Consider the following 23,456-nt stretch of genomic DNA (forward strand, 5'->3'; position numbering starts at 1 on the left):
GTTTTCTAGAACATCCCCCTAGCCTCAGCCACCCTACTTTCCAGCAGGGTAATCACTGCCGATGAGGTAAACTAGAACTCATTTCTCTATGACAGGTCCATCCAGTCAGGACACGTGCTTCAGGCCGGTCTCGCTCTCAGCATTCTTTGGATAGGTCATCCCCAGCGTCTCACAGTCCACGCCGCGATACGCCTCGTTCCTCCCATCCTCCACTGTTCGTTCCCTCCGCTCGGGATACTGCTACGTGGTCACGCCAGATAGCCCCATCGGAGTCCAGGCAACTATCCTGATGGCCCCCCATTCGACCGGAGATAGCTCAGAGAATGCCAAAACAGCAGCTCCACATTCGTCCGTCGCGACAGAGAGATTGGGCAGCTGGATGATGCAACGGACCCGGGCGGGCATAGTTCGGACATCATCGAATCGTGGTGCAGCTGAGCCTGAGGGGAGCTGAGCAGAACAGACGGTGGGGGTGGCTAGAGGCTGGCTGTCGCGGTACGCGCTGAATCTGCTATCTCATCAGCTCCACTGAGACGACAACTCATTCGATCGATCCACTCCAGCAATAAGCATGAGCTCATGATGAGGCAAGAGAGAATGCACCAAGATGCAAGTCTTCTGGAATCGTTCAAGCTTAGAGCCGGAGTGGGGCCTTTACGGCCAGGCTACCCACCGCCAGCATTCAAGATAGCGGCCCAGCATTCCACTCACGGGCATACCCGACCCGTTTCAGATCACTGTCGGATTGAGGCTGGTCCCATGGCAGCCAAGCCATGCTGCTGCAGGCAATGCAAGCCAATCAGTATCAGTAGTTAGCTGACGGCCTCCTCATTCAACCTGTGATGTCGCAGATTTCGCGAATTGCCCGTTTTCGGGAATACGGAAGTCTAGATTTGATTTCCTGAGACTAGCACCGTTGGCAAAGCTAACTCAAGTGTCAATCTCCACTAGCGATGAGAGATTAATGACGCTAGCATCGTTGTATGGGATGTCTTACTCTCATCCGCGTTAGGCGAGCAGACAAGGTTTGGCAAGCATGGCATTCCTAACCCTAATACACCCTCCAGAGACATTCCCCACTAGTAGACTTTCCGAAGACTCGAGTGGCTGGCGGCAAGTGAGTATCGGAAATCAAAGTGAGTTTAGAGTGACATTTCATCATGGTCAACACGGGCATGCCACACAGCCCGCGAGTCCAATGAGGTTGAGCCAGTATTGCAAATATAGATAGTTGCTGCATTACTTTGGGGTCGGTCACGATTGAAATCAGGCTGAGATGACACCCTCACCGTGATACCAAGCGGCTGCTTGTGAAAATGATCTGGCATTGGCTGTAGTAGTCCAGCTTTGTAGTACACATTAATTGCCTGCACTGCTTGAGCCACAGCCAGACCCGTGCTGATGGTCATCATACTTGGACGGAGAATGCGAGCTGCAGTATCAAAGCCAATCGAGCTGATCCCATGAGTGAACAGACCTGACCACGTGCAGCGATAGCCCCAGCAAACATTAAACTTCACCCCCTCTGAGTGCTGGCATCTACTCTTTCACATTCCATTAATCTTGTATCTCAATGGAAAAGCCACCACTTACAAGTCTTCTTTCCAGGTGTACCAATGCCATCGTATCCCACTTAGTACAATAACCACGAGCCATGAGCAGAACACGACCTCTACTGACCAAATTACAATGAACCACCACTCAACATACACCTACTCCTCTCAATCCATCTACCTTAACCCACACATTCACCCCCAACCAAATATACTACTACTCACATCAAACCATGCCCCTTACCAAACGTATCTCACCAGGCACAATCTCTTCTACCAACTATTAACCCCTCAACAGCAAAGAAGTACTTCCCCCTTTCCCATAAGTAATCACACATCCATCCACATACCACTAAGTAGCCTAGCCCAAATCAAAACTCAGCCACTCGCCATTACCACCACCACCCTGCACACGCCACGCTCACAATGACAAATCCCTCCGTGTCCGTATTCATCGTTTGTGTAACCAACAAATAAAATCTAAAGAATTGTTTGCGTCCGGAAATAGCTAGTATCAATCAAAACATGGGGAAATAATCAACTGCAGAGCGGTTTTAGCCGATAGGATTTGGATGCGAAATGCATGATATGCATGCGTGGACGTGTGCGTGGGATGCCATCACGGTTATTGCAAATTCAAATACCTATGCATTGTTTAGTGCTGTTGGACGGGTGTTTGCAGGATGGGGATGGGGTGATAATGGCAAGCGGAGTGGGAGGGGAGATAAGGGGATGGACATTGCATGTATCTCAGGGGGGGTGTGCTGATGTGGTTGTGGTTGTGTTTGATCTAGTGATGCTGGGCTCGCGTGGTGATGTTCTATGGGTGTTGTAAGAGACATCTATTCTCTTTGCCGTTGATTTAATTCATAGGGCTCGTTCAAGTATAAAGTATGGATGGTCTCTAAATAAGGCTATCAACACAGAGATCCAATAAGTACTATAAGTATCAACTAAGTTTAGCCGCCATCTCCATATCCCGCCTAGTCAACTGATCCCCTGTCCTCCGAATCGGACTTAACCGGCCCATCTTCCTTAACTTCTCAATGATCGCCTCATCCCCAAAGTGACTATTGTGCTCAAATTCCGGCTCTTCGGCATACGCAACCCGCGCCACATCAACCAACATCCGCGCCGTCATCCCAAACACCCGGTACCGAGTAACCTGCGAGGCCTTCTCCTGCTCCTCCAACTGACTAACCGCTTCTTTCTGTTCCTCCGTCCTTGTCTTCGGCTTAACCACTTCTTTAGGCCGAACAGGGACGAAGAATTGATGCACTGCTCCTAGTCAGCCACCACAACACGACCCAACAAACAAGAAAGCAAGCAAGCAAACAAACCAAAAAAAGTAATAATACTCACTCTTCCAATTCTCTTGATGCCACTCCGTCCAAGCCCCCTTATACCACTCCGTCGGATCCCCATCACCCCAATCCTCCATATCCCTACAGCGCAAGAAATTGCGAAACGGCGCCGTAAACACCGCCGCGACTTCGCGCGCATCCAACCTCGGGATCAGCGAGACTTCAGGATCGGCATTCTCGCCCGTCAGCTCATCGAATGAATGCAGTAGCGCCACACATGGCCGAACGACTAGTTCCGTTCGCGCTAGGTTGGCTGGGAACTCGCAGAGATGCTCGACCGTGAAGGGCCGAGGTAGGTGCTCGTCGTGTTCGGGGAGGCCGATCTCTTCTTTAGCTTCCCGGCGCGCGGTTTGGATGGGCGTTTCTGATAGGGAGTCGGCGCGGCCTGTGTTTTTGGTTTAGTTCGGGTTTGATATCAATGTGATGTAGCATATAGCATATAGCGTGTTGCTACGGTAGATCATAGGAAGAATATTTCTATCATCGTACGTAGCACACATAACAACCCCTTAGAGAGATGGCTGTGCCATATGGGATTAGAAAAGAAAGTGAGAGACAACTTACCACCCGGTAAAGCAGCCTGTCCAGCATCTGTCATATCACAATTAGCCACACTGCTCCATCTACAACACCGAATCAAGCGACTATTAGTGGAAAGAGGTGTGCAGGTATACATACAAGACCTCAACGTTGCCGCTCTCATCGTCAACACAACCCTCAAGTCCCCCTTCTGGTCCGCATACAGCAGCACCAGTACTGCGGCGCGGCGTGACAACGGGACCGAGGTATAAGTTGTCGGCGGGGGAGTATAGCTTCTTAATCTGGCGATGGCTTTCTGCGATTTACATTGTTAGTTAAGGACTTAGTAATTAGTTTGCTTACAGAGTGAGTGTGTTATTTTGGTTGGTTTGTTATTGATAGATTGAGTTTGGCGATGTTACGTCATTTGATTTTAGGGGAGGGGTGTATTGTGTAGATGAGAGGAGGTAGGTATATTATAAAGATGTAGGATGTAGGATGATGTACCTGCGAAGTTGGGTTTAGAGGGGGCATGGTAGTGGGATCTGCGACGTTAGGAGAGGTGTAGAAGTGGCTTTGACTGCTGAAGGTGCGAGGGAGAATGATCCGTGGGGAAGAGTAGAATTGGCGGTGCAGTATGCGATGGTGATGATGATGGAGGAGAGGATTTCGCATTGCAGGAGACAGAAGAAAACTAGGTTAGGGATGTAAGGGGTTAGTTGATTTATCTATCGATTGGCTAGCTCGTTACTTGGCCATATGTTGATGCAGGATTGATACTTTAGTTGGTTTTGGTGGAAGTACGGAGGAGTAAGTCACTTGATAAAGTTATCGGGTATGTTGCCGAGGTACTTGACGGAGGAGCCGCTGACCAAAGTTAAATACCCGATGGGTTGATATTACGCAGTTATTGGGTAGGTATATTCAAAAAATAAATCATGGTACTATCATTTAATATCCACGTCATATTTTTGTCCAGATCAACCGTCCAAGTCGACTAAGTAAGTATCTATTTCAGTGTCGGTAGGTCACAAAGAAAGAAGCCTGGTTTAAAAGGATATAAGAGACCCAAATTCGATGGTGTCCAACCACGGATCCCAGTGAAGAAACAAGAAATGAGACGAGTAAATAAACAAACAAGCGAACAGAGTCTATCGTATACACAATAACACATGGGAAGAAAAATAAAGGGAGAGAAAGTAGAGAGTATAGGCGTAGGGATCAAGAGGAGAAAAGAGATCTATGTCAGGTTCATCAACGCGGTATAAACGCCCTGTCGAAGCAAAGAGAAGAGAAGGAAGGTTGCGATTATTTCTTCTCTTCCTTAGCCTGGGTAGAGTGTTGTGCCTGAGAGGCTTTCTCGCCCTCCTGGACGGCTTCGCTGGCCTCACCCGCTTGCGTCTTGTACTTGGCTTCGTACTTGACGTCTTCCTTGTCATCGATATCCTCGATGTCCTTAGGAGCAGAGACGCCCTTCTCCTCGTTCTCGCTATTCTGCTCGTTCTCCTCCTCGATCAGCTCTTGCTGCTCTCTGATGACCTCCAGGCGCTGCTTGTTGGTGGCGGCGCCCTCGGCATTGTGAACCTCGAGCTCGATTTCGTGGAACAGCTCCTCGGGAATGCTAGACAGAACGGACTGGAGAGCCTCAATCTGGGACGACATCTCAGCTTCCTTACCACCCTGGGCGTAGACGTATGCGTTGCTCAGCACAAGAAGGGTGGAGGGGACGCCCTGCTTAAGACGCAGGTCCAGCCACATCGACATGTCCTCGCGCAGGCGAGCGGGAGACACACCATGCGTGCGGATACCACGGGAGGCGCATGCCATCTGCAGTTCAGGGACAGACAGAGAGTCCACACCTTCGTGGAAGATAGCGCGGTCATCGCGCTTGATCTGGCGCATACGGTGGCGGATGTTGTAGCGGAGCATGGCGTCCGTTCCAAAGGTATTGAGGTTCATGTACTTGCAGATACCCACCAGCTGAGGCCGAGAAAGGTTGTCGAGAGTCAGGTCATCCTTGAAAATCTTGCACACCTTGATCACGTCGTCGGGAGTGGGCGATTCTCCCGTGGTGCGGATCTTCTTGAAAAACTCGGCAAACTCTTCATTCTTGACGGTCGCAGCAGTGACCGGGAGACCAGACTCCTTCAGTGTGTCCTTCAGGAAACCCGAAACCTCCTTACGTGTAGAGCTCAGGCTCAGCGCCTTCTTCTCGCGCGCCTTCTGGCCCTCGTAGGTGCTAGGCAGCATGTTCGGGAACAACTTCAGGGCAATGGGAAGTAGCAGTTCCGCGAAGGGGATGATAACGAACATGGAGAAAGGCACAAGGCGACCCAGATCCTTGACGGTTCTTTGGAGCTACATACATATAATCATTAGCGGCGATCAATGCAGCGTATCCCATGCGGACTGTACTAACCTGACGATGCTCTCTGCGACTGAGTTCATAGCCCGCAGCCATCTTCAATGCCAATCTAGAACTTATTCTGACTTCCGTAGCAAGAAGCTTGGTACCATCCCAGTAGTGCTGGGCTTCCTTCTTGATCTTTTGTCCGATTGTCAGTTTCTTCGTCTCCTTCTTCTCCTCCTTCTTGCCATCAACATCCGCGGTCTTCGCCGTCGTCAGCTCAGCTGACTTTCCATTGTTCTGTGCAGCGATTTGAGACGAAATAGACTGTCCAGAGCTTGGCGCAACCTTCTGGACATCCTTGGAAGGCTGCACGTTGTCCGGGGGGAGGGGCTTCTTGGCCTGCTCTGCGTTGAAGCCCGGAGGGGGGAACGAGTTTGAGGAAGACGTGGAAGAGGTCGACGGATCGGTGGCATATCCGCGCTGCTGAGGGACTAGAAGGGCGATTGCCGACAGTTGAGATGGCAGACCTCTGCCGTTGAATCGGAGGTTTGCGGCCGTCGACGCAGCCAAGGCACCGGAAAGTCGTTGCCGGGCTGCATGCGAACACCGAGTTAGCGATCAAGCAGTCAAAGTCGAAGCCCTTTTGGGCCTCGGATAGACAAGAGATTCCAGTTTAACTTACCGAGCAAATTAGGCCGCAATACTGCATTGCCGCGCACAAGGCTAGCTGACCTCATTGTAACGGACATTGCGGAAACCTAGGGGATCGAAATGCTCGGAAGATCGAGCGAATGCAGACGGATGCACAACAATACAGAGCCAAATGCGGGACGTGACTTCAAATGTGACACACTGAGGAGAAAGATATGAAAGAAATCGGAAATCACAAAAGTAAGACGAGGTGCTGGCGTAGTGTCGTTCGTTCCCCGAGAGTCTGGAGCAGAGGTGGCTAAACACGTGACCGCGGCGACGTCGGACTTAAGGTTTGATCGCCGCCGAACGCAAAATGCGAGTCCGGCCGGCTTCGCTACTGGAAGCTTCGACTCCCAATTTCACCCCCATCGTGACTCAGTTCATTTCCCTAAGGATGGACTAACCCACTAGCTAACTATCCACACATTCATGTCATTAATTCGATTGTAAAGAGCGTCTCGTAATTACGGACCATATCACATCATCACGCAAATCTAAGAAATCAATCATATACTGTCATAAACAAAAAGCAGAAAATGCAGCACAGGACAGGCCAGACAGTAAGGAATGACAACAGATGAAGTTGGGTATCAACGAGAAACGGTTCCGATCTGGTCGGATCCACAAGTCAAAGCTATAGGCAAGAATCAAGACTCCTGAACGAAGCAAAGGAAGCATTATGTGAGGAGCTTCATGTAACAATCGTCTCAAGACCTTTCCCGGACCCCAGAATTGTCGGCAGCATGGCCGCTCTCTACACCTGTCGATTGCGCATCAAGAAGAGGGATCTGATCAACGCCGACTTTGTCGGATCCGCCACTGGCCGATTCTTCGAGACCCTTGGCCCCGACTGTCGCAGCATTGTCAGACGACAGAAGCGTTGGGCTGGAGACCCCTTCCGGGGACGATTGCCAGCGAGCAACATCCTTCTTCAGCTCTTCCAGTTCCTTCTGGAAGCGCTTGCCGAAGACGTCAATATAGTATGTCGCGCCGTTGTGAACGCTGAGAATGAAAAGACCGGTGAGGAAAAGACCACTCGCCCACCGAGACCAGAACCACAGAGGGCAGGGGATCATGGTCAATATCGCATACAAGTACTGAATCAGCATGAAAGCCGGAGCCTGGAGAGATTCGGGGAGGCTCAGGACGACTTTGCCGATCCAGGTCTTGGCATACGACTTGCGGAGCCAAGTGAAGCTGGTCGGACGTCCTGCAGCAATCTTCTCGGCACGACGAACAGTGATAAAACAGTGGTACGTCAGCTGCCAAATAACGTAAGGCACTGTTGCCCATCCCATCATTTCCAGGAGGTTGAAATGATTGGGCGAACCCGGTTCACTGAACTTGATCTCGTAGATCGCTGGGAATCGATCTCGCAGCGTCTCCGCTGACGTCATATGGACGAGACAATGCAAGGAAACGGGTGGCATGATGTGGATAAACAGACTACCCTCAAGTCAATGGTTGTTCAGAATGGCATCATAATAGCGAAGCTTACCTGACCACCTTGTCCATACTGTGGAAAACCATCGAGTTGCGCCACATGGCAATCGCAACGGCGTTGTTGCCGAATACCAAGCAAAAGGTGCTGATAAACAGCCTCTTCGAGCCAGGGAAAACCCAGAGACTGAGCATACAGAGCACATTGACAAAGTAGCATAGATCAGCCAAGAAATAGTGGTAGCCCTTTTTGTGATACCGGTAGTATCTGATAGGCATGAAGTAGGCCAGCTGCACGCTGAACCAGATGTAGAAGTACTCGGGGAACCCTCCAAGGAGGTAGCCGCTCACGAGGATGTTCATAACACCAGCGATGAAAGAGATCTTCTCACGTAGTGTCACAGTAGCGGTCGCGTTCCACTGTTTCCCCAGGCGTTCCACGCCATCTTTCATGCGACGGCGGTACTTGTCTAACTGCTCGTCGGCTGTTGGGACTCGTCTCTTCCATTCGCCCACAACACGTTCCTTCGCGTTAATGGAAGTGTGCTTGAGCTTCTCGCGTTGTCTCTTGACTTTGTCCTTTTGCGCGTTGAGTGCTCGCTGCAGCCTTTCCAGCCTTTGTGACAGAGAGAGGTTATCAAGCAGGTCGAACACCGTCAGTTGGTCTAGAGGCGGAAATGTCTCCCAGTCATCATGGTACGAAAAGGACGGGTTGCGCGACAGACGCCCAGGTGAGGCAGGTGGCGAGTAAAATGTATCAGGCGAGTTTAGCGTCTCTTCCGTTTCAGAGAGATCGTAGTCCGTGGTGGGATGCAAAGCAGGCGAGCTACTGCTAGCCACTGACTCTGGCTTCCTAGCATCAGAGGAACCACCGTCTTCCATGATGAGCCTCTGCTGAAAGGAAAATATCGTGGGACCGTCACGGGAGTGTGGATAAGGCCGGCTGAGGAAGCGTCCTATAGTTAGCATCCCCATGTTGTTTAGAGTAGATTATAGCCAAGCTTGGACTAAGAAGGACCGGTGTTGCACCCGGGCAGAAAGGTAGGGTAGATCAAGGGGCGAGTGATGGGATAAGGAAGACAGAGCAGGAAGTGATCCGAAACGGATGCGGATTCCTTATCAATCTAAGGCATGGTGGACGAATCCGTGGATGACTTACAAACAAATGCAGCGAGGTATACTGTATTCGAACCAGAGGATGGAATTCGGATGACTGAGTTTCTGGGATGATAAGGCGCAACCAGTGTGCTTCAACGCTCAGAGCGCATGACCGTAGAAGTCGGGGAGCAGAAGGAAAGATGCAGGAAGTTGAGAGCAAGTTGGAAGGATGAGGTTCTCCGTGTGCACGCGTTGGAGCTTGTGGTTGGCTGCTGCTGACTTGTCGCGACTTTGCCGTTCCAGACCGGCGATCATCTATCCTGACCCACCTGCGGAGTGCTGCAGCCAATAGAAAATTCTTATACTCTCCACATGATTTGCCCCCATTGGACCCCATGGTTCATTTGTCCCGTTGCGAGGCTTATAGTAGATTCCATGCCTGAGGCGGTTGGCATGTTTTCTGGGGCATTTTCAAGGGTCTCTCGGACATTTCGCTCTCCTCGCATTTTACTGTGTACACACTCATTACTACTTACTCCTTTGTGTGCTAAGAAGTCTCTGAGTAGTTAGCAGCTGCTAATGTCACCACACACATTTATTGTCTGTGCTCGATCTATGATCGACTAGACATTCAAGTAGATGCGTGTCTTTGTTTCTGGACATTTAAGCTCTACTGCAACTATGATTGCTGGGAACTCGTCCCTGTCGGCACCTGAACCCGGATTCTGGCTTGTCTGCAGTACTACTCTATAGTAGTGGCGAAGACCTGATACGCTCTTTCGAGATGTTCCTGTCCCCTGGAAATTATTACTGCTTTCGGCATATGCATAAAGCAGGGAGTAAGGTACTACCTAACAGACCCTGCCATGTCTCGCATCATTGGCTACTATTCTATATAGCTGTAGACATGGCGATACTGACTCAATTATTGAGCTAATCATCAAGGTCTTGTCTGGCGCCATACATATTCAAAAGACTAAGGACCGGCCGTGCAGTTAGTTATAGCAGCTAACTCTCGCGGCCCCTTGAACACCTGGCAGGTGCTGTACTACCCCGCTTCGTGCGGGATAAATCACTCAGTAGTAATCGCAGCAACCCAACATAAATCAAAAATAGATGGTCTAAGATATCTCCCTTTATCAAATTGTCTTGGTTCTCTTATATGCAACGAATGATAATGACTGTCAGTAAATGATTGATGACCACCTTTCCTCGCTGTTTTGCACCTTGTCCAGAAAATGAAATAATACAGAAAGTTGTCTATATCACAAATAGTATGTATCCGCCACTTGCGCCAGCCACAGTGCCGCTGAACTCCACGTATTCAGAGTACAGTCACTTCCCCAAACATGAAAACCCCCAAAAATATTGTAATACATAGGAAATTATGCAAGCGTAAATGGAGGGGGGGATCCAGATCTCGGCATGGCTAAGACCATTCAGTATATACAGAGCGTCATTTGGAAAGGGTCCCCGCCGTGCGTCTTTCAGTGATTTGCCACATCAGTATCCGTTATATGGTAGTGCCGTATGGGCCGGTGGGAGGCTCCAAAATCCAGGCTGGTGACTTTGTTCAGCAGATGAAGTGGCCATTTGCTGGCTACCAAAATAATCCGGCATGCATGAAGCCTCGGTGGGATGGATATCCCTAGAAGCACAGGACCCCCCGCTGGGTTCACTCCCTGACAGCACCGGTGCAGCCATGTCTGTTGAGTATGTAGACAAGCCGCTTTCCAAGGAGCTCTTCCGACTGATGGAGGGGCTGGATACCGGCGAAGGAGGGTAGCAGTAGTCCTGATTGGCGGAGCGTTTTGTTTGGTGATTCACCTCCATTGGTGGCAGGCGCCGCTCGTCGGAAGGTACAGGCATGTCAGTGTGCGATTTGTCCGTGGCGGCTTGCACTTCACTCTGGTCCCCAGGACTCTTGCTTCCCTCCGTCGCTTTGGGGGCATCTGGCTTGTTGTTCATAATCGGGAGTGACAGTTCACGAGAGTTGTTAGTTGTCTGGTCCCGTAATTCAGCGAACAAGAAGTCCTCATCCAGATGGACATGAGAAACGTAGATCATTGTGTCCCCGCCTATAGAAAGTGTTAGTCGCTTGGTGTTGGGGTGTGGCTTCAGTCCCCTAAGGTATGGAAGCGAATGCGTACTAATTTTGCCCTCCATGTACAATTCTTCCATATAACGAACGTAGTATATCTCATCAAGAACTTGTAGACGGCTCTCGGGCTGAATCTGGCGCCGCACATCTTGTCCAGCATCCTTGAGCTTCTCAGCGGTGATTCCTCGACTCTCCTTCAGTTCACACAGAATATGAACAAGCAGCCTGATTCTCTCTGAAGAGAGAGATGATACCAGTAAGTATTCAACTCTCACGATTCAACCCGATGGAAGCTAGGAGCATCTTACCGGCCTTTTGAAGATGGTCGGGCTCTTTGTGTGTCACCCCCGTAGGCCACCATTTCGGCTTAGTCAATTCAGAATCCATCTTTTGTGATGATCCTCCGGCAGCCCGTCGTCCATTGTATGGGTGGTTGACCTGCTTGCGCGGTTCCACCAATTTCACAAATGCTTTGGCGATAACCCTGCAGTTTAGCTGTTGGAAAGCTTCGAATGCCTTCTCATAGTATCGTCGCACAAGATCTGTTTGCCCTAGTCGAAGTGCTGTGCGCCTTAGCGACGGTGTGGGTGAAGCGGAATCCAAATCAAGTCCGATGCCCGAGAGTTCATGTCTCAAGCTACGCCTGTGACGCTTGTTTTGCAAGGACTGCCATTCACAGGGAATGAGGCCAGTCTGTCGTGGGAGGCTTGGCTGATACCATGTGTGCTGTAGGCCGATTGAAGGACTGGACAGAAGCATTGGCTTCCCCGTGACATCGCCGCTCATGTGACTCAAGGTGTCTGATTCGGGCAGGAACACGTCTTGGTTACTACTTCATCCTTGGCTGGCTCGGTTTTACAGTTGCCAAATCACTTACTGGAATGGAGACTCTGCAGGCTGGGTTGCCATGCTGTAGTCACCGACTTCAGAAATCGGTCCTGCACATCGTCTGTGAAAATTGCCTTTTCGCAGCCTGCAATGGACGGCGACGCTTCTATGCGAAGGCCCCCATTGTGGTCAATGCAAAGCATAGCGAAGTGCGTGTAACGGAAGTTGACTGCGGATGATGCACGTTGCATGTCCTACCATGACATGACATCAGTTGGATGATCCATCCTAGTTCAGACTGGGGAGCTTGTCCTTACCGTGTGGCTCGCCTGAGCAGTCATATCGTGATATGATAACATCTGATGCTGGGCTTTATTAGCTTTCGTGGACTGACCTATCGCAATGGTAGCACGGACCGGACTTGTCATACTCTACTATAGGAAGTCAGTGTCGAGCCGAGTCGCCTATGCTCACTCTTTACCGACTACCGACAATGATAATGATAATGGAATGGATAGATAAATTCAGATACTGCCACCTCACATCAACATTCAAGGAAGCCAATGGGGAGTTGGCAGCTTAAGAAGTTTCGTGTGCATGATCTTCAAGGCTCGGGCGACGGCCTATATAGGTCTGGAACTACCAAATATAACATGCCGAGGGAAAAAGAAACAAGTTCCTTCGGAGTTGATGACCGAAGGGCAATTACAGATGTGGACAAAAGTACGTTGGTCAACATTTGGCCATTGGATCATGTCATGATGTTCAACGCGGCCTTCTGGCACTTATGACGTGCAAACTAATGCAAGGAAAACAAATACATACAGAGTCTGACCATTAACTGTTACGGACAACGCTCTATCGTCTAGTCTGTTTCCGTTGCCATGCGTGCATGGAGCCTAGCCATGCAGCTCCCTCTGGTCTTTCCCGTTTGAGGCTTACGTCTGGCTGCCTTAGCCCCATCGCCTACGGAGCAGAGGATCAGTGTATTTAATGAGGGCTCGAGCGATACAGTGGCAAATGCTTATTTTGTTATACACATGAGTGGAGAGCTACAGATATGACACTCGTATTCATCTTCTGTTTCTTTACGTGGTTTTAATCAGTTCCGCAGAAAAAATGGTTGACCAACAGAAAGGTTACTTCTCTGTGCAAGGGTAAAGATGGGCCCAAGTCGAGAGGGGAACTAGGCGAATAGGTGCACTCCAAGCATCGAACGACTCCACTAAAATCTCAGGTCAAGGTCATTGGGTTCCGAAACACAGTGACGGCCATGCAATTCAGGGATCATGCATTTACGCTCGGCCTGGTTAATTTTCGTGCTGTACATGCCAGACTAGAACTCCCTTGGCCGGCAAGCTAATTCAAGGGATAGACTCATCTCAATTTACCAATCACAGGCGTCTCTGGGGTACAGTAGGTTGGCATATTTCTTTTGACGCAATAGCGCAGGCTAGCTGATACATGATAACTACCTTCGGGATTTGCAGGAGCCAATACACCGTATTAGGCAGAGGCAAAAAGTCACATGGCAGTGGAAGTACCCGGAAGTTACCATTGAAGAGAGATCATAGGTCAATGCAGACTCTTGCTAGCCTCTCATAGTGCTACGGCGAGCCGTGAGTATGGTGCCGTTCGCTTCTTCCTGTCATGCCCAGAGCCCGCAGGTCAGACTGAACTCTGAGTGACAGCTAGATTGGGTTGCTCAAATGAAGCCTAGCCACAAGAAGACTAGGATCGGCGTTCCGCCAGTGGGAATAATTCCTTTGTCAAAGTCCTCACGATTAGACTTTGCCGATACTGCCTCTCTCGCAGTCAGTGCGGAAATTGCGGAGTTTGGGCGTAAGACCTCAAGGACCACCCCTAGAGCCTGACCGCCGATCGCAGCCATACTCTGTCAAGTGTCAACGGCAACCATATTAGATTCTCATTTAAGGTTCAACTGTATCGCGTTGAGTGGAGAATCGATCATAGAGTGTCCTGGCTGCCGCACTATGAAGCCAAGACAACTCTACAACCCTTCGGTCTCGCAAACAGACCGTCCAAGCGGGAGATTATTTTCGCAACTAGAAACCTAGGAAAATACGTATCCTGGTTGTTTGGGAGGGGTATTGTGCTATGTCTTACACGGATAATACATCCTTAAATGACGATTGGGTCCGGTATTTCCCACCATTTCCATTACTTGCGGAGCCTGCGTCAAGAACGGCTAGGCAGAAAAAGTCAAGTATTACAACACACGGGCCCCTTGGCTATCGACTCGCGATTTTGACCAGCCTGGCAAGCCACGGTGGACCGATGATCCACAGAATGTTTGCGTGGAACGCTAGCCACTAGCCGGATGGGGTCTATCCTGTAGGTCACCTATTGAGCATCCAAAACACACACTGACAGATAGAGAAGAAAAGGGGGGATGAGCGCAGGGATCCATACCCATTTACCATAGTGCGTAGCGGGGACATCCCCTCTATAGCGCTTCTTCAGCTCTTTCCAGTCTCTCAATTTTAGCTTCCCGAACCTTCACTAATAGGGCCCTTGTAGGAAACTTGCAGACGGTGAGACATCCGCCTACGTACATCGTCCTGCAAACTTGCTTTCTTACCAGGAAACCCTGCATGATGGCTTGCATGCTTCAGCCCGAGTGAGCCATGACTACGGGTTAGAGAAGGGCAAGACGATGGGCAGCGAAGCAGAGCATGCCTCACGCTAGGAAAATCCGCAATGCTCTGCCTGGCGACAACAACCCTTCTGGTTAATTACTACTGCCCCAATGACACTCGACCAGACAGAAGACAATGCTGCAGTCAATCCTTGGAATATTAATTAAAGGCTAGGTCAGAGTCCGAGCACTTGCATGAATCGATCCATCAGGCGAGTCCTGGTACTCCGAGGAAGTGGGATAGCCGTCCGTCGCGCCACCACTCAGCCCGGCTAACTGGGCCGTGGCTTGGGGGAAGCTACGTATCAACCCGCTAACGCAGATCATTGACTAGCTGTACACCGATTATTCGATCAATAGAATTCAAAATCTGTCGCAGCGGGAGACATGGTGCAACCGACCATTCTTTATTCCCATCAAGGTTACATCTGTCTCGCCATCGGTCGACAGGTCTCTCGCAAACGCCGTACTGGGAGAGTTGCCACCATCCACTTTGTTTATTTTTAACAAATCGAGAACTATTTGCTCTGAGTTTCCGACTCTGGAAGATATCCTCCGAACAAATCGATGCTTTGTTGGATTTCTAAAATGCCCTTTTCAGCTGGAAAATCATGGTTGCCATCAATGAGGCAAATCCGCGAGTCTCAGATGATTCCCACGTACTCCGCACCAGTACGGAGCAGGCTCGGGGTTGATATTTCCTCGTCTGAAAGTGGCAGATGGAGCTGATCGTCAAGTTGAAGTGAGGATTCGGCTTCTTCTCCGTACCGCTTGGAACATAATGATGAAGCCGCCGATACTTCGAATGGGAAAGACTGTGTGCTCCAGCAAATGCCCAGGCTTGAGCTACACATCCGCATCTAGAGAAAGGCTAAAAACCCTCTGGAACTTTATAGTATTTCGTAAATACCAAACCCAGCTTTCCTCTTCTGTTCTAAGCACCATTTGGACTATTATGATCTAACAAGGTGCAGACTGGCTATCCTTTCCACGGATGCTAACCGCGTGGGAGCCGCATCATGAATGATACGGAGGCCAGAGTTCCGCGGATAGATATCTTCTACCATGCATACCCTATTGTTACAGCCTCTTCGGCCCACACCGGATGACCTTTCACAGACTGAGGATTGCAGCGCTGGAGTAGGGGATCTCGATCTCCACAACCCCATCGTCGCCCACCGAGATCGCCTCTCCAATCGTTACGTTCTGCAATCGAACTGGCTTACCCTGTGCCAGCTCGTAATTGTAAGACCAGCCGTCCCAGGTGATCCCCGTGATGGCGTTGCTGCCGTTCGCGATCAGCCGCTGCACTGAAACCGAGTCGGAGTACACCGATCCAGATGAAGGCAACTGGAACGTATACTTCGCGCTGGGTCTGCTCTCCACTTTCTCCGCTATCGAATCGGTTGAGGTGTAGTTGAACTCCACCAGGTTGATGACAGCCACTCGGACCAGAGAGTCATTCACGTACGCGGCATATGCGGCTTCCGTATCCGCGGCCAGCGGGAGATTGACAATTCGGACATCGTCTCCGCCGTGGAGCATGGCCGCCACCATGGCATTGCCGTAATACGGCGCCTTCGTGCCTATGGATGTACGATTCGTTCCCACTGGCTGCCAGGAGATGTAATTGTAATTACTTCCCTGATGCATATGGGTTCGGCGGATGTTCTGCGAGGCGCAGTAAAGGTTGAAGTCTACCCCCAAAGTGCAGCCCCGAATGAATTGGACAGTCCAGGCGCGCCCTGGTTGTACAAAGAGTTGGTCTCGCCCAGGATATAGGGGATGCCTGGGGTCAGGTTGTCGTTCGACAAGATACGTGAGACGTTGACCTGTTGTGCGACGCTTTCCACCGTCTTAGTATGGTTCATTAGCGTATTCTGCAGTGTTACTCCCGGCTGAGTGGCGCCACCGATGTAGCTGCATCAAACGCGACCTATTAGCCAAAGTCGACCTGTGCTCCATCCTTTCGCGTTCAGAGTACAATTGGGGCTGGGGGGCTGGGGGCTTGGCCACCACCAAACTCACTTGTGTTCGGAATTGAGGGCAATGTTCCGGCTGTTGTCTAGGCCTTTCTCCCACGTCACCACGGGATTCAAGCTGTTGGTGACCCCAGCGAATGAAGGCGCAATGTACTTCGAGTCTGCGAGCTCAGGACACGCCTCGACCAATCTCTTCTCGATCCGCGCTGTCTTGTTCAACCACTCATTCACATAGTCTTGTTCCGTCCAGTTCGCCGGTCTCCTGATGCCCTGTGCGGACGTCTTGTACAAATCCGGCTCATTCCCCAGTTCCCAATACGCCAGTTTTCCTCCTTCCAGAGCCTTACACGCCACCGGCACGGATTCTAGCATGAGCTCTATATCTGTCGAGCTATTTTTCCCCAGGTTAAAACCGTGGATGAACTTTGTGTCCGGCCAGGTAAAGTACGACTCAAAGAAGGCGGGACCAAACGATAAAATCAGCGGGTAATCCGTCGAAATGCTGGTAATGTATGTGGCATTTGTGGCTGCTCGTAGATTCGGATCATACAGGGCAAAGTCTCTGCGTGATTTAATTAGATTCTTACCCCTCCTTCCCCTCTTTGCCTAGATGGGGAAGATAGAATTGAGGATGATGGGATTGACACGTACTGAGTGTTTCCTCCAACACGAATGTACGACTTTGCGCCCTGCAACTCGGCCAGATTGTCTAGCAGGTGATTCGAGAAGAGATTCGGATGTGTTAGGTTTCCTGGGATCATCAAAATTGGTCAGAACTAATAGTACTTATATATATATATAATCAACACATTCCCCCCGCAAACTACCGATACCACAACAGAGCATAGTAGTAGTATAGCAACTAGCTCATCACCCAGGTAGTACTAGAGTTAATGAGAAAAGAGGGATTGAAATACCTGCAAAATCCGGAAAGAACGCAAATTCAATAGAGAAGGAAACAAAAGGATGCAAGACCGGCAGAGCTGCATCATCCGGAACAGATGCACTCAGACTGATTGATGAGGAGCTGCTTCTTTCATCTTGGAAGGTCGGACGAGCTGCAATGCTGTGTGCAGCTCCAAGTAGGAGAGAGAGTAATGTGATTGGACGATGATGCATTTCCGTGATACTTTTTCAAATAGAAGTTCAGCTTATTGGTGACGTCGTTCAGAGTAGTACTTCATTTGTAGTTATTGCCAATAGGTAATGATACTAGTACTTATATATGATGAAAATATATATATCACCATATATATCCTCACAACCTCGGAGAAAAAACACATAAAATACTCCACACCCCGACACTACTACTTAGCACTTAAATAGTACTCTTCCAATTGCTCAGATCCCGGGGTAGTATAGTATATTAATTAAGACCACTTTAACCGGCGGGGTTATAGGATAGCACCACCACCAGCCCTCAAGACCCTGGATGAATTGAAACCATCTATTGGAGGGTAATTGGCGGCGCGGGGGAATTCCCTCCGAATGTGCGGGGGTGATGAGAGGGGAGACACAATTGGAACTGTAATTCTTGCTGTTTGCTACGTAGTGGATGTAGATCTATTCCTTTTCTTATTCTTCTTTTCTTGTTTGCTCTTGACGGAGTCGGGTAATTGTTCGGTAGATGCGGTAATAAGGGTTCGTTTATTGTGAGGGGGTAGATGAAGCAGTAGTAGAATTAATCAACCGCTCAGTATGTAGAAATAATGAACACACTCCATGGCATTGGCATTACTATCCGCAAGGGCCAAGGAAAGCTTCTAAATGCTTAAGCACATATGGCATATACTTAACTTGTACTGAAAACGTAGTATCTCATACTAAGAGCACTCCCCTCCCTAGTAACATCTACACAAAATCCTCCCATGAACCCTCCTATCCACAAGCGCATTGACTCACTCTTCAACCATGCTGCGTCCCCTTTTTCTCTTCTGACAACATCTCAGCACAGCCAATACATTTAACCCAATATAGTCAGCCGGTTCTACACCAAATGACAGCCATGTATACGCATAAACCCCACCCGCATCATCTTCAATCCCAACGATGTTAATCTGCAATACCTCAGGGTTGAGATCATTAGCTGGAACAAGGTGATCGACTGTTACTCCGTAGTAGTCGACCATACTACTAGCATCATGCTATTAGCCATAACAAAACTAAGCAATCAATACAAAAGTGAGTACTAGCATAGTATATAATAAGCTGAGATATATTTATTACTTCTCCGGATACTTCTCCGCCATCCAACCCAAATACTCATCTCCGACTACCGGATCCCCGAGTAGTAAGTACTACAGTACTTCTTCTAAGTTCCAGACAGGCTTCGCGCCCGTAGACCGTTACATAGGCCAGAGAGGCTGGGAGTACTACTAATCATGTAGGGGTAACAATGTAGGCAGCTTTTAAGGCATCAAGAAAGCAAGTAATCATTGCATTAATCCGTAAACAGTTCAACTAAAGAGAAAGAAAAGCATGCTGCCCATCAAGCCATCGTCAGATATTCTACATAACACCGAAGGAATAAAAAGAAACAGCCTTTCAGTCGTTTAGTTATATTTACGAAGCTGTTGGGGAAGAAATGTTAGCATCCGTATGACCCCAGGCGAAGATACAACAAAAAGAGTTCTGCGGGAGGGGCAAGGGCTTACATCAAGAGTCAAGGATTTGCTGCTGTTCTCTACCTGGTCTCGGTAAATTCCAACCAGCGCTTCACTGTTCTGGAAGAGTCCGTTCTTCAGACTGATCACGATGAACTGCATGCCTGGTGCCGCGTGATCGTGGATGTAGTTGGCAATCCGGGCAACGTTGGTGTTGTCCAGCGCCGCATCGACCTCGTCCAGAACGAAGAACGGCGACGGCTGGTAGGAGTGGATGGCAAACAGCAGGGCCAGGGCAGCCATGGTTTTCTCACCACCGGAGAGGTGCTCCATGTCGCGGAATCGCTTGAGAGGGGGCATGGCATGGTATTTGATACCGTCGAGATACGGCTCGTCGGAGTCCTCGATATCGAGATAACTGTGTCGTCGTTAGCTTGCTGATGCTCTGACATAAGGATTGTGGAAACCACGTACGCTTGTCCACCCAGTGGGTAGTTGGCGCTCTTGGTCAGCTCACGATAGATGGGCCCAATCTGCTCGGAGATGTGAGAGAAGGCTTTGTTGAAGAGTTCCGAACGCTTGTGCATCACATCCTCAAAGTCATCCTTGGTCCTTCGCGCATGCTTGCGGGAGTCTTCAAAGTCCTTCTCCGTCGCCTTGAGCTTGTTCTCCACGCTCTCCAGACGCTCCATAGCGCGCGTGTTGGGCGCCATCTTGTCAAGCTCGCTGTTGAGGGACCGAACCTTCTCCAGCAGCTCCTCTTCTAACTTTTCGTCGCTCTCCTATTGACAATTAGCAAATGTTGATCAACTCCAAATTGGCATAACTCACCTCCTTCAGAGTTTCTCCCAAGGAGTCAAAGTCGACTTCAATGCCGTAGTCCTGCACCATGAAGGCCTGACCACCGCTTCCAGTACCGTCTTCATCCACATCCATGGCGTCGGGGTCTGCCGCCTGAACCAGTTCATCAATAGGAAGTTGGTCAAGCGGATTCGAATCCTCGGTCAAGGGAATGTCAATGTCTTCAAGCTTGCAACGCCGGAGTAGAGCGTATCGACTAGACGAATTGCGTTGTATTTCCGCCTCCAGGGCATTGACGTTTTTGATCGTCCCTTCGATTTCTCTGCTGCGTCTTTGGAGCTCCCGGCGGTGTTGTGCAAGGTTTTCGGCTGACTGCGCGTAAGCCTCCTTTTGCTTCTCGAGCTTCTCACGAAGAATGTCAAGCTCAGCTTCAAACTCATCGAGTTGATTTCGGATGCTCTCTTGCTCAGCTTGAAGCTCCTCAATCAACTGCTCGTCACGCTGCTGTTGTGCCTGAAGTCCAGCAACACGGTCAGCAGTTGCCTGAAGGCGCTGCTTTTCGAAGCTAAGCTGGTTTTCGATTCTGCTCTTCTGCGTCGTGAACTCGAGCTTCTTTTGAGCGGCCTCTTCCTGCAGAGAGCCTTGTTGAACCTCATATTCGCGGATATTGCTATACCCGAGGCGTTTGCAGAACTTCTTGTAAACATCATCCTCCACACTGCGGACAGTCTCTTGAGAGGTAGCGATTGTTTGATCGAGCTCCTCGAGCAACTCCTGGCGCTCATCATACTTAGGCCTTACATCCTCGAGCTGGCGCCTCACAAAGTCGAGTTCACTGTGCTTGCTTTCGAGATTTCTCTCGAGGGCCTTCAGCTCATCACGGGCGTAGGCAAGCCGTTGCTCAAGACCAACCAATTCACCCTGCAGAGTCTCCTCCTCCGTTCCTCGGCGATGACCCTTGGGCAGGTTACCCAAGTCTGCCATCAGCTTGTCCTTAAGCTTGTACAAGTTTTCGACCTCGGAATCCTCCCAGCGCTTGGAGTTCTGCTGAGGGCCGCGACCACCAGTCATCAAACCACCCTTGTGAATGACGGTCCCATCAAGAGTAACGGCCTTCGCATCAACGTTCCTGTCGTAGCAAAGATACTTGGCAGTAGCCAAATCGTCACAGACAATGGCATTTCCACAAGCGTAGCTGATGGCTCTGGCAACCGAGTCGTCATAGTCAACGGTCTCGATCGCTGGGCGCATTCCTCTGTGCAGACCCTTCAGGTTGGAGTTGAAGGCCTTAACTTGGATTGTTTCCAGAGGAATGAATGTCGCCTGTCCGGCTCTTTGGTCGCGGAGGTGCTGGATGCACTCCTTCGCTGTCTTCTCATTGTCCACAACGATGGCGTCAAAGTGCCGTCCAAGTACGGTGCTGACTGCTTCGGCGTATTTCTTCTGTTTAGGCTTGCAGAGGTCGCTTACTCGGCCTTTGACGCCCGGGAAGATCCGCTTGAGGGTCGAAATCAGTTCCTTGGCTCTTATTTCCTTCTCAGACTGCTTCTTGCCATCATCGGCCTCGAGAAGCTTCTTCAACACAACCTGGAGCTTCTCCTCAAGCTCCGTTCTCATCTGAGAGACGCGTAGCCGTTCAGAAGTTAGAGCATTCAGCTCCTTCTTCTTGCGCTCTATTTCTTTCGACGTAGACTTGACAGTATCAGTAACCGACGACTTGCGCTCGGCTAAAGTTTGTGTCTCAGAATCCAGAGTCTTGAGCTGCCACTCGGTACCTTCGAACTTGCTCTTCAGGCTGTTGTAGGCCTCGGCTTCAGTCTTGCGCTGACGACGCAGGTTGTCCAGGTTCAGCTGTTCCGCGGAAGATTTCTTGTTGACCTCTTCCCTGAGCCGCTTGTACTCCTGCTGGTCGGCTTCGCTCAATTGGCCACCTTGTTTGCTCATGGTCTTCTGCCACTCAGCTTCCCACTGAGCTTGAGCCTTCTCGACAACCTTGAGATCCTTCTCGAGCTGCTTGGCGTTTGCCGCTTGACCCTCGCGCTCCCGAGTAATCTCAGCAATCCGGGAAGTGAAGCGGTCGACCTTCTTCTTCGTAATGTCGACCTTCTCATCAACAGGTACCAGGGCATTCGTAGACTCCTCGATCTCTTTCTCCTTGGCCACGATGTTCTTCTCAGCCTTTGCAACATCTCGACCAACCCGAGCATGATCCTTCTTAGCGTCCTCCACATTCTTCTCGTATTTCTCAACGCCGCGGCGGAACTCCTTCAGCTCATCCTGATATTTCTGGATATCCGCACTCGACGCATCAATAAGGCGCTGGAAGTGGAACAACTTCCACAAGATATGCGTGATGATGGCCTGGTCGCGTTCCTCGGCCTTCCGGGCATAGTTCTCGGCTTCGCGCTTTTGCTCCTGGTATTGCTTGATTTCCGAATTGATACCTCTGCGACGGTTCAACTGCACAGTCTGTTGCTCTGCGGCTTCCTCCGCCTCCGCCTTCAAGCGCTCGTATTCGGCCTTGTATTCCAGACTTCCCGAGATCTGCTCGATCAGCCGCGTCAGATCCTTGGGTGACTGCGAGGCAATGGCCTCCACATCACCCTGGAAAACCAGAAAGTTGCGCGCCTTGATCAGGATGTTCTCCGCCTCGAGAGCCTCGTTGTACTGCTGTGCCGTGACAATGCGATTGTTGATACGGTATTCGCTGACACCTCCACTGGTGATAGACCGGCGCCATTGTTGCTCCTCACCCGCATCATCCTCGTAGACTGCCATGACCCACGCGGTCCGGGGATCGTTCTTTCCGCTTGGGTCCTGCGACTGTTCACCGTCGATTCCGTCCTCCGCTTGGTCATCCCCGTTGGCCTCTGCTTCGATAGCATTGCCGCTAGCATCGACTTTGGATGTGCGCAGGACACGGCCGCGGTATACGAGATCGCGAAGGTTCGTGGATCGTAGATGTGACGATTTGATACCTAAGACGAACGAAATCGCGTCCATACTGGAGAAGGTCAGCGCACCGTACTTTGTCTCGCTTGATTTCCTTTGTCCGCGAAATGGGGTAGAATGATACGCACGAGTTGGACTTTCCGGACCCGTTGGGTCCAATGATGGAGGTGAAGTAGGCATCACCGAAGAGAAGTACATGATGACCCTTGTACGATTTGAAGTCTAGAGCAGGTGTCAGAGCGGTTGAGAGTGCCGGATAGAGGGTGTTGCTTACTGAACAGCTCGAGCCGGATGAGCTTTCCCATCTTGCGACGGACAGCCGCGTTTCAGCGACTGTGGGAATGCAGATACAAATCGCAAGTTGATGTTGGTTGAAACCGGTGAAGGTCGCCTGGAGAATAAGGCGGCAGGCTGGAACAGCCCACAAGAGAGGGTCGGGTTTGTGGAGGGGCTCGCGCAATGGTTTATCGTCGGAGTGCGCGTCTTGATTGATTGATTGATTGATGGGGGGAC

At 50.3% G+C, this 23,456-nt stretch overlaps 8 protein-coding genes across 8 annotated transcripts; 2 read left to right on the forward strand and 6 right to left on the reverse strand.

Annotated features, from left to right (window-relative positions):
• Positions 1–2,090: 2,090 nt before the first annotated feature.
• BO87DRAFT_433561 (NUDIX hydrolase) lies at positions 2,091–3,970 on the reverse strand (the record flags this gene model as incomplete). The annotated part of the gene is made up of 5 exons (XM_025627665.1): positions 2,091–2,837; positions 2,916–3,302; positions 3,482–3,540; positions 3,596–3,738; positions 3,944–3,970. 5 exons carry the CDS (start codon positions 3,968–3,970, stop codon positions 2,503–2,505), a joined length of 951 nt encoding a protein of 316 aa, XP_025481220.1. The 3' UTR covers positions 2,091–2,502.
• A 403-nt stretch (positions 3,971–4,373) lies between these two features.
• Positions 4,374–6,677, reverse strand: BO87DRAFT_375362 (MRS7 family protein). Its single transcript, XM_025623017.1, has 3 exons — positions 6,469–6,677; positions 5,856–6,379; positions 4,374–5,794 (listed from the first exon to the last, which is right to left on the reverse strand). Exons 1-3 carry the CDS (start codon positions 6,533–6,535, stop codon positions 4,745–4,747), a joined length of 1,641 nt encoding a protein of 546 aa, XP_025481221.1. The 5' UTR covers positions 6,536–6,677; the 3' UTR covers positions 4,374–4,744.
• Positions 6,678–6,841: 164 nt separating this feature from the next.
• Positions 6,842–9,257, reverse strand: BO87DRAFT_375363 (glycerophosphocholine acyltransferase). The gene is made up of 3 exons (XM_025623018.1): positions 9,079–9,257; positions 7,978–8,862; positions 6,842–7,925 (listed from the first exon to the last, which is right to left on the reverse strand). Exons 2-3 carry the CDS (start codon positions 8,799–8,801, stop codon positions 7,187–7,189), a joined length of 1,563 nt encoding a protein of 520 aa, XP_025481222.1. The 5' UTR covers positions 8,802–8,862; positions 9,079–9,257; the 3' UTR covers positions 6,842–7,186.
• Positions 9,258–10,147: 890 nt separating this feature from the next.
• BO87DRAFT_22838 (uncharacterized protein) lies at positions 10,148–10,459 on the forward strand. Its single transcript, XM_025618741.1, has one exon. The coding sequence runs from the start codon at positions 10,216–10,218 to the stop codon at positions 10,396–10,398; it is 183 nt and encodes a 60-aa protein (XP_025481223.1). The 5' UTR covers positions 10,148–10,215; the 3' UTR covers positions 10,399–10,459.
• Positions 10,460–10,520: 61 nt separating this feature from the next.
• BO87DRAFT_395799 (DUF2841 domain-containing protein) lies at positions 10,521–12,287 on the reverse strand (the record flags this gene model as incomplete). The annotated part of the gene is made up of 5 exons (XM_025625209.1): positions 10,521–11,095; positions 11,168–11,353; positions 11,427–11,918; positions 11,996–12,200; positions 12,264–12,287. The coding sequence occupies 5 exons, from the start codon at positions 12,285–12,287 to the stop codon at positions 10,521–10,523; spliced, it is 1,482 nt and encodes a 493-aa protein (XP_025481224.1).
• A 1,695-nt stretch (positions 12,288–13,982) lies between these two features.
• Positions 13,983–14,348, forward strand: BO87DRAFT_22887 (uncharacterized protein). The gene has a single exon (XM_025618744.1). The coding sequence runs from the start codon at positions 14,065–14,067 to the stop codon at positions 14,281–14,283; it is 219 nt and encodes a 72-aa protein (XP_025481225.1). The 5' UTR covers positions 13,983–14,064; the 3' UTR covers positions 14,284–14,348.
• A 1,174-nt stretch (positions 14,349–15,522) lies between these two features.
• On the reverse strand, positions 15,523–17,706 carry BO87DRAFT_405730 (glycosyl hydrolase family 79 C-terminal domain-containing protein; the record flags this gene model as incomplete). The annotated part of the gene is made up of 5 exons (XM_025625951.1): positions 15,523–16,350; positions 16,425–16,525; positions 16,634–17,149; positions 17,239–17,338; positions 17,505–17,706. 5 exons carry the CDS (start codon positions 17,704–17,706, stop codon positions 15,719–15,721), a joined length of 1,551 nt encoding a protein of 516 aa, XP_025481226.1. The 3' UTR covers positions 15,523–15,718.
• Positions 17,707–19,000: 1,294 nt separating this feature from the next.
• BO87DRAFT_331844 (cohesin subunit SMC1) lies at positions 19,001–23,397 on the reverse strand. Its single transcript, XM_025620351.1, has 6 exons — positions 23,218–23,397; positions 23,072–23,165; positions 20,022–22,995; positions 19,665–19,972; positions 19,242–19,608; positions 19,001–19,157 (listed from the first exon to the last, which is right to left on the reverse strand). Exons 1-6 carry the CDS (start codon positions 23,246–23,248, stop codon positions 19,140–19,142), a joined length of 3,792 nt encoding a protein of 1,263 aa, XP_025481227.1. The 5' UTR covers positions 23,249–23,397; the 3' UTR covers positions 19,001–19,139.
• Positions 23,398–23,456: the final 59 nt, after the last annotated feature.

The sequence above is a fragment of the Aspergillus neoniger genome (assembly GCF_003184625.1).
Source record: "Aspergillus neoniger CBS 115656 unplaced genomic scaffold BO87scaffold_11, whole genome shotgun sequence".
Lineage (NCBI taxonomy): Eukaryota > Fungi > Ascomycota > Eurotiomycetes > Eurotiales > Aspergillaceae > Aspergillus > Aspergillus neoniger.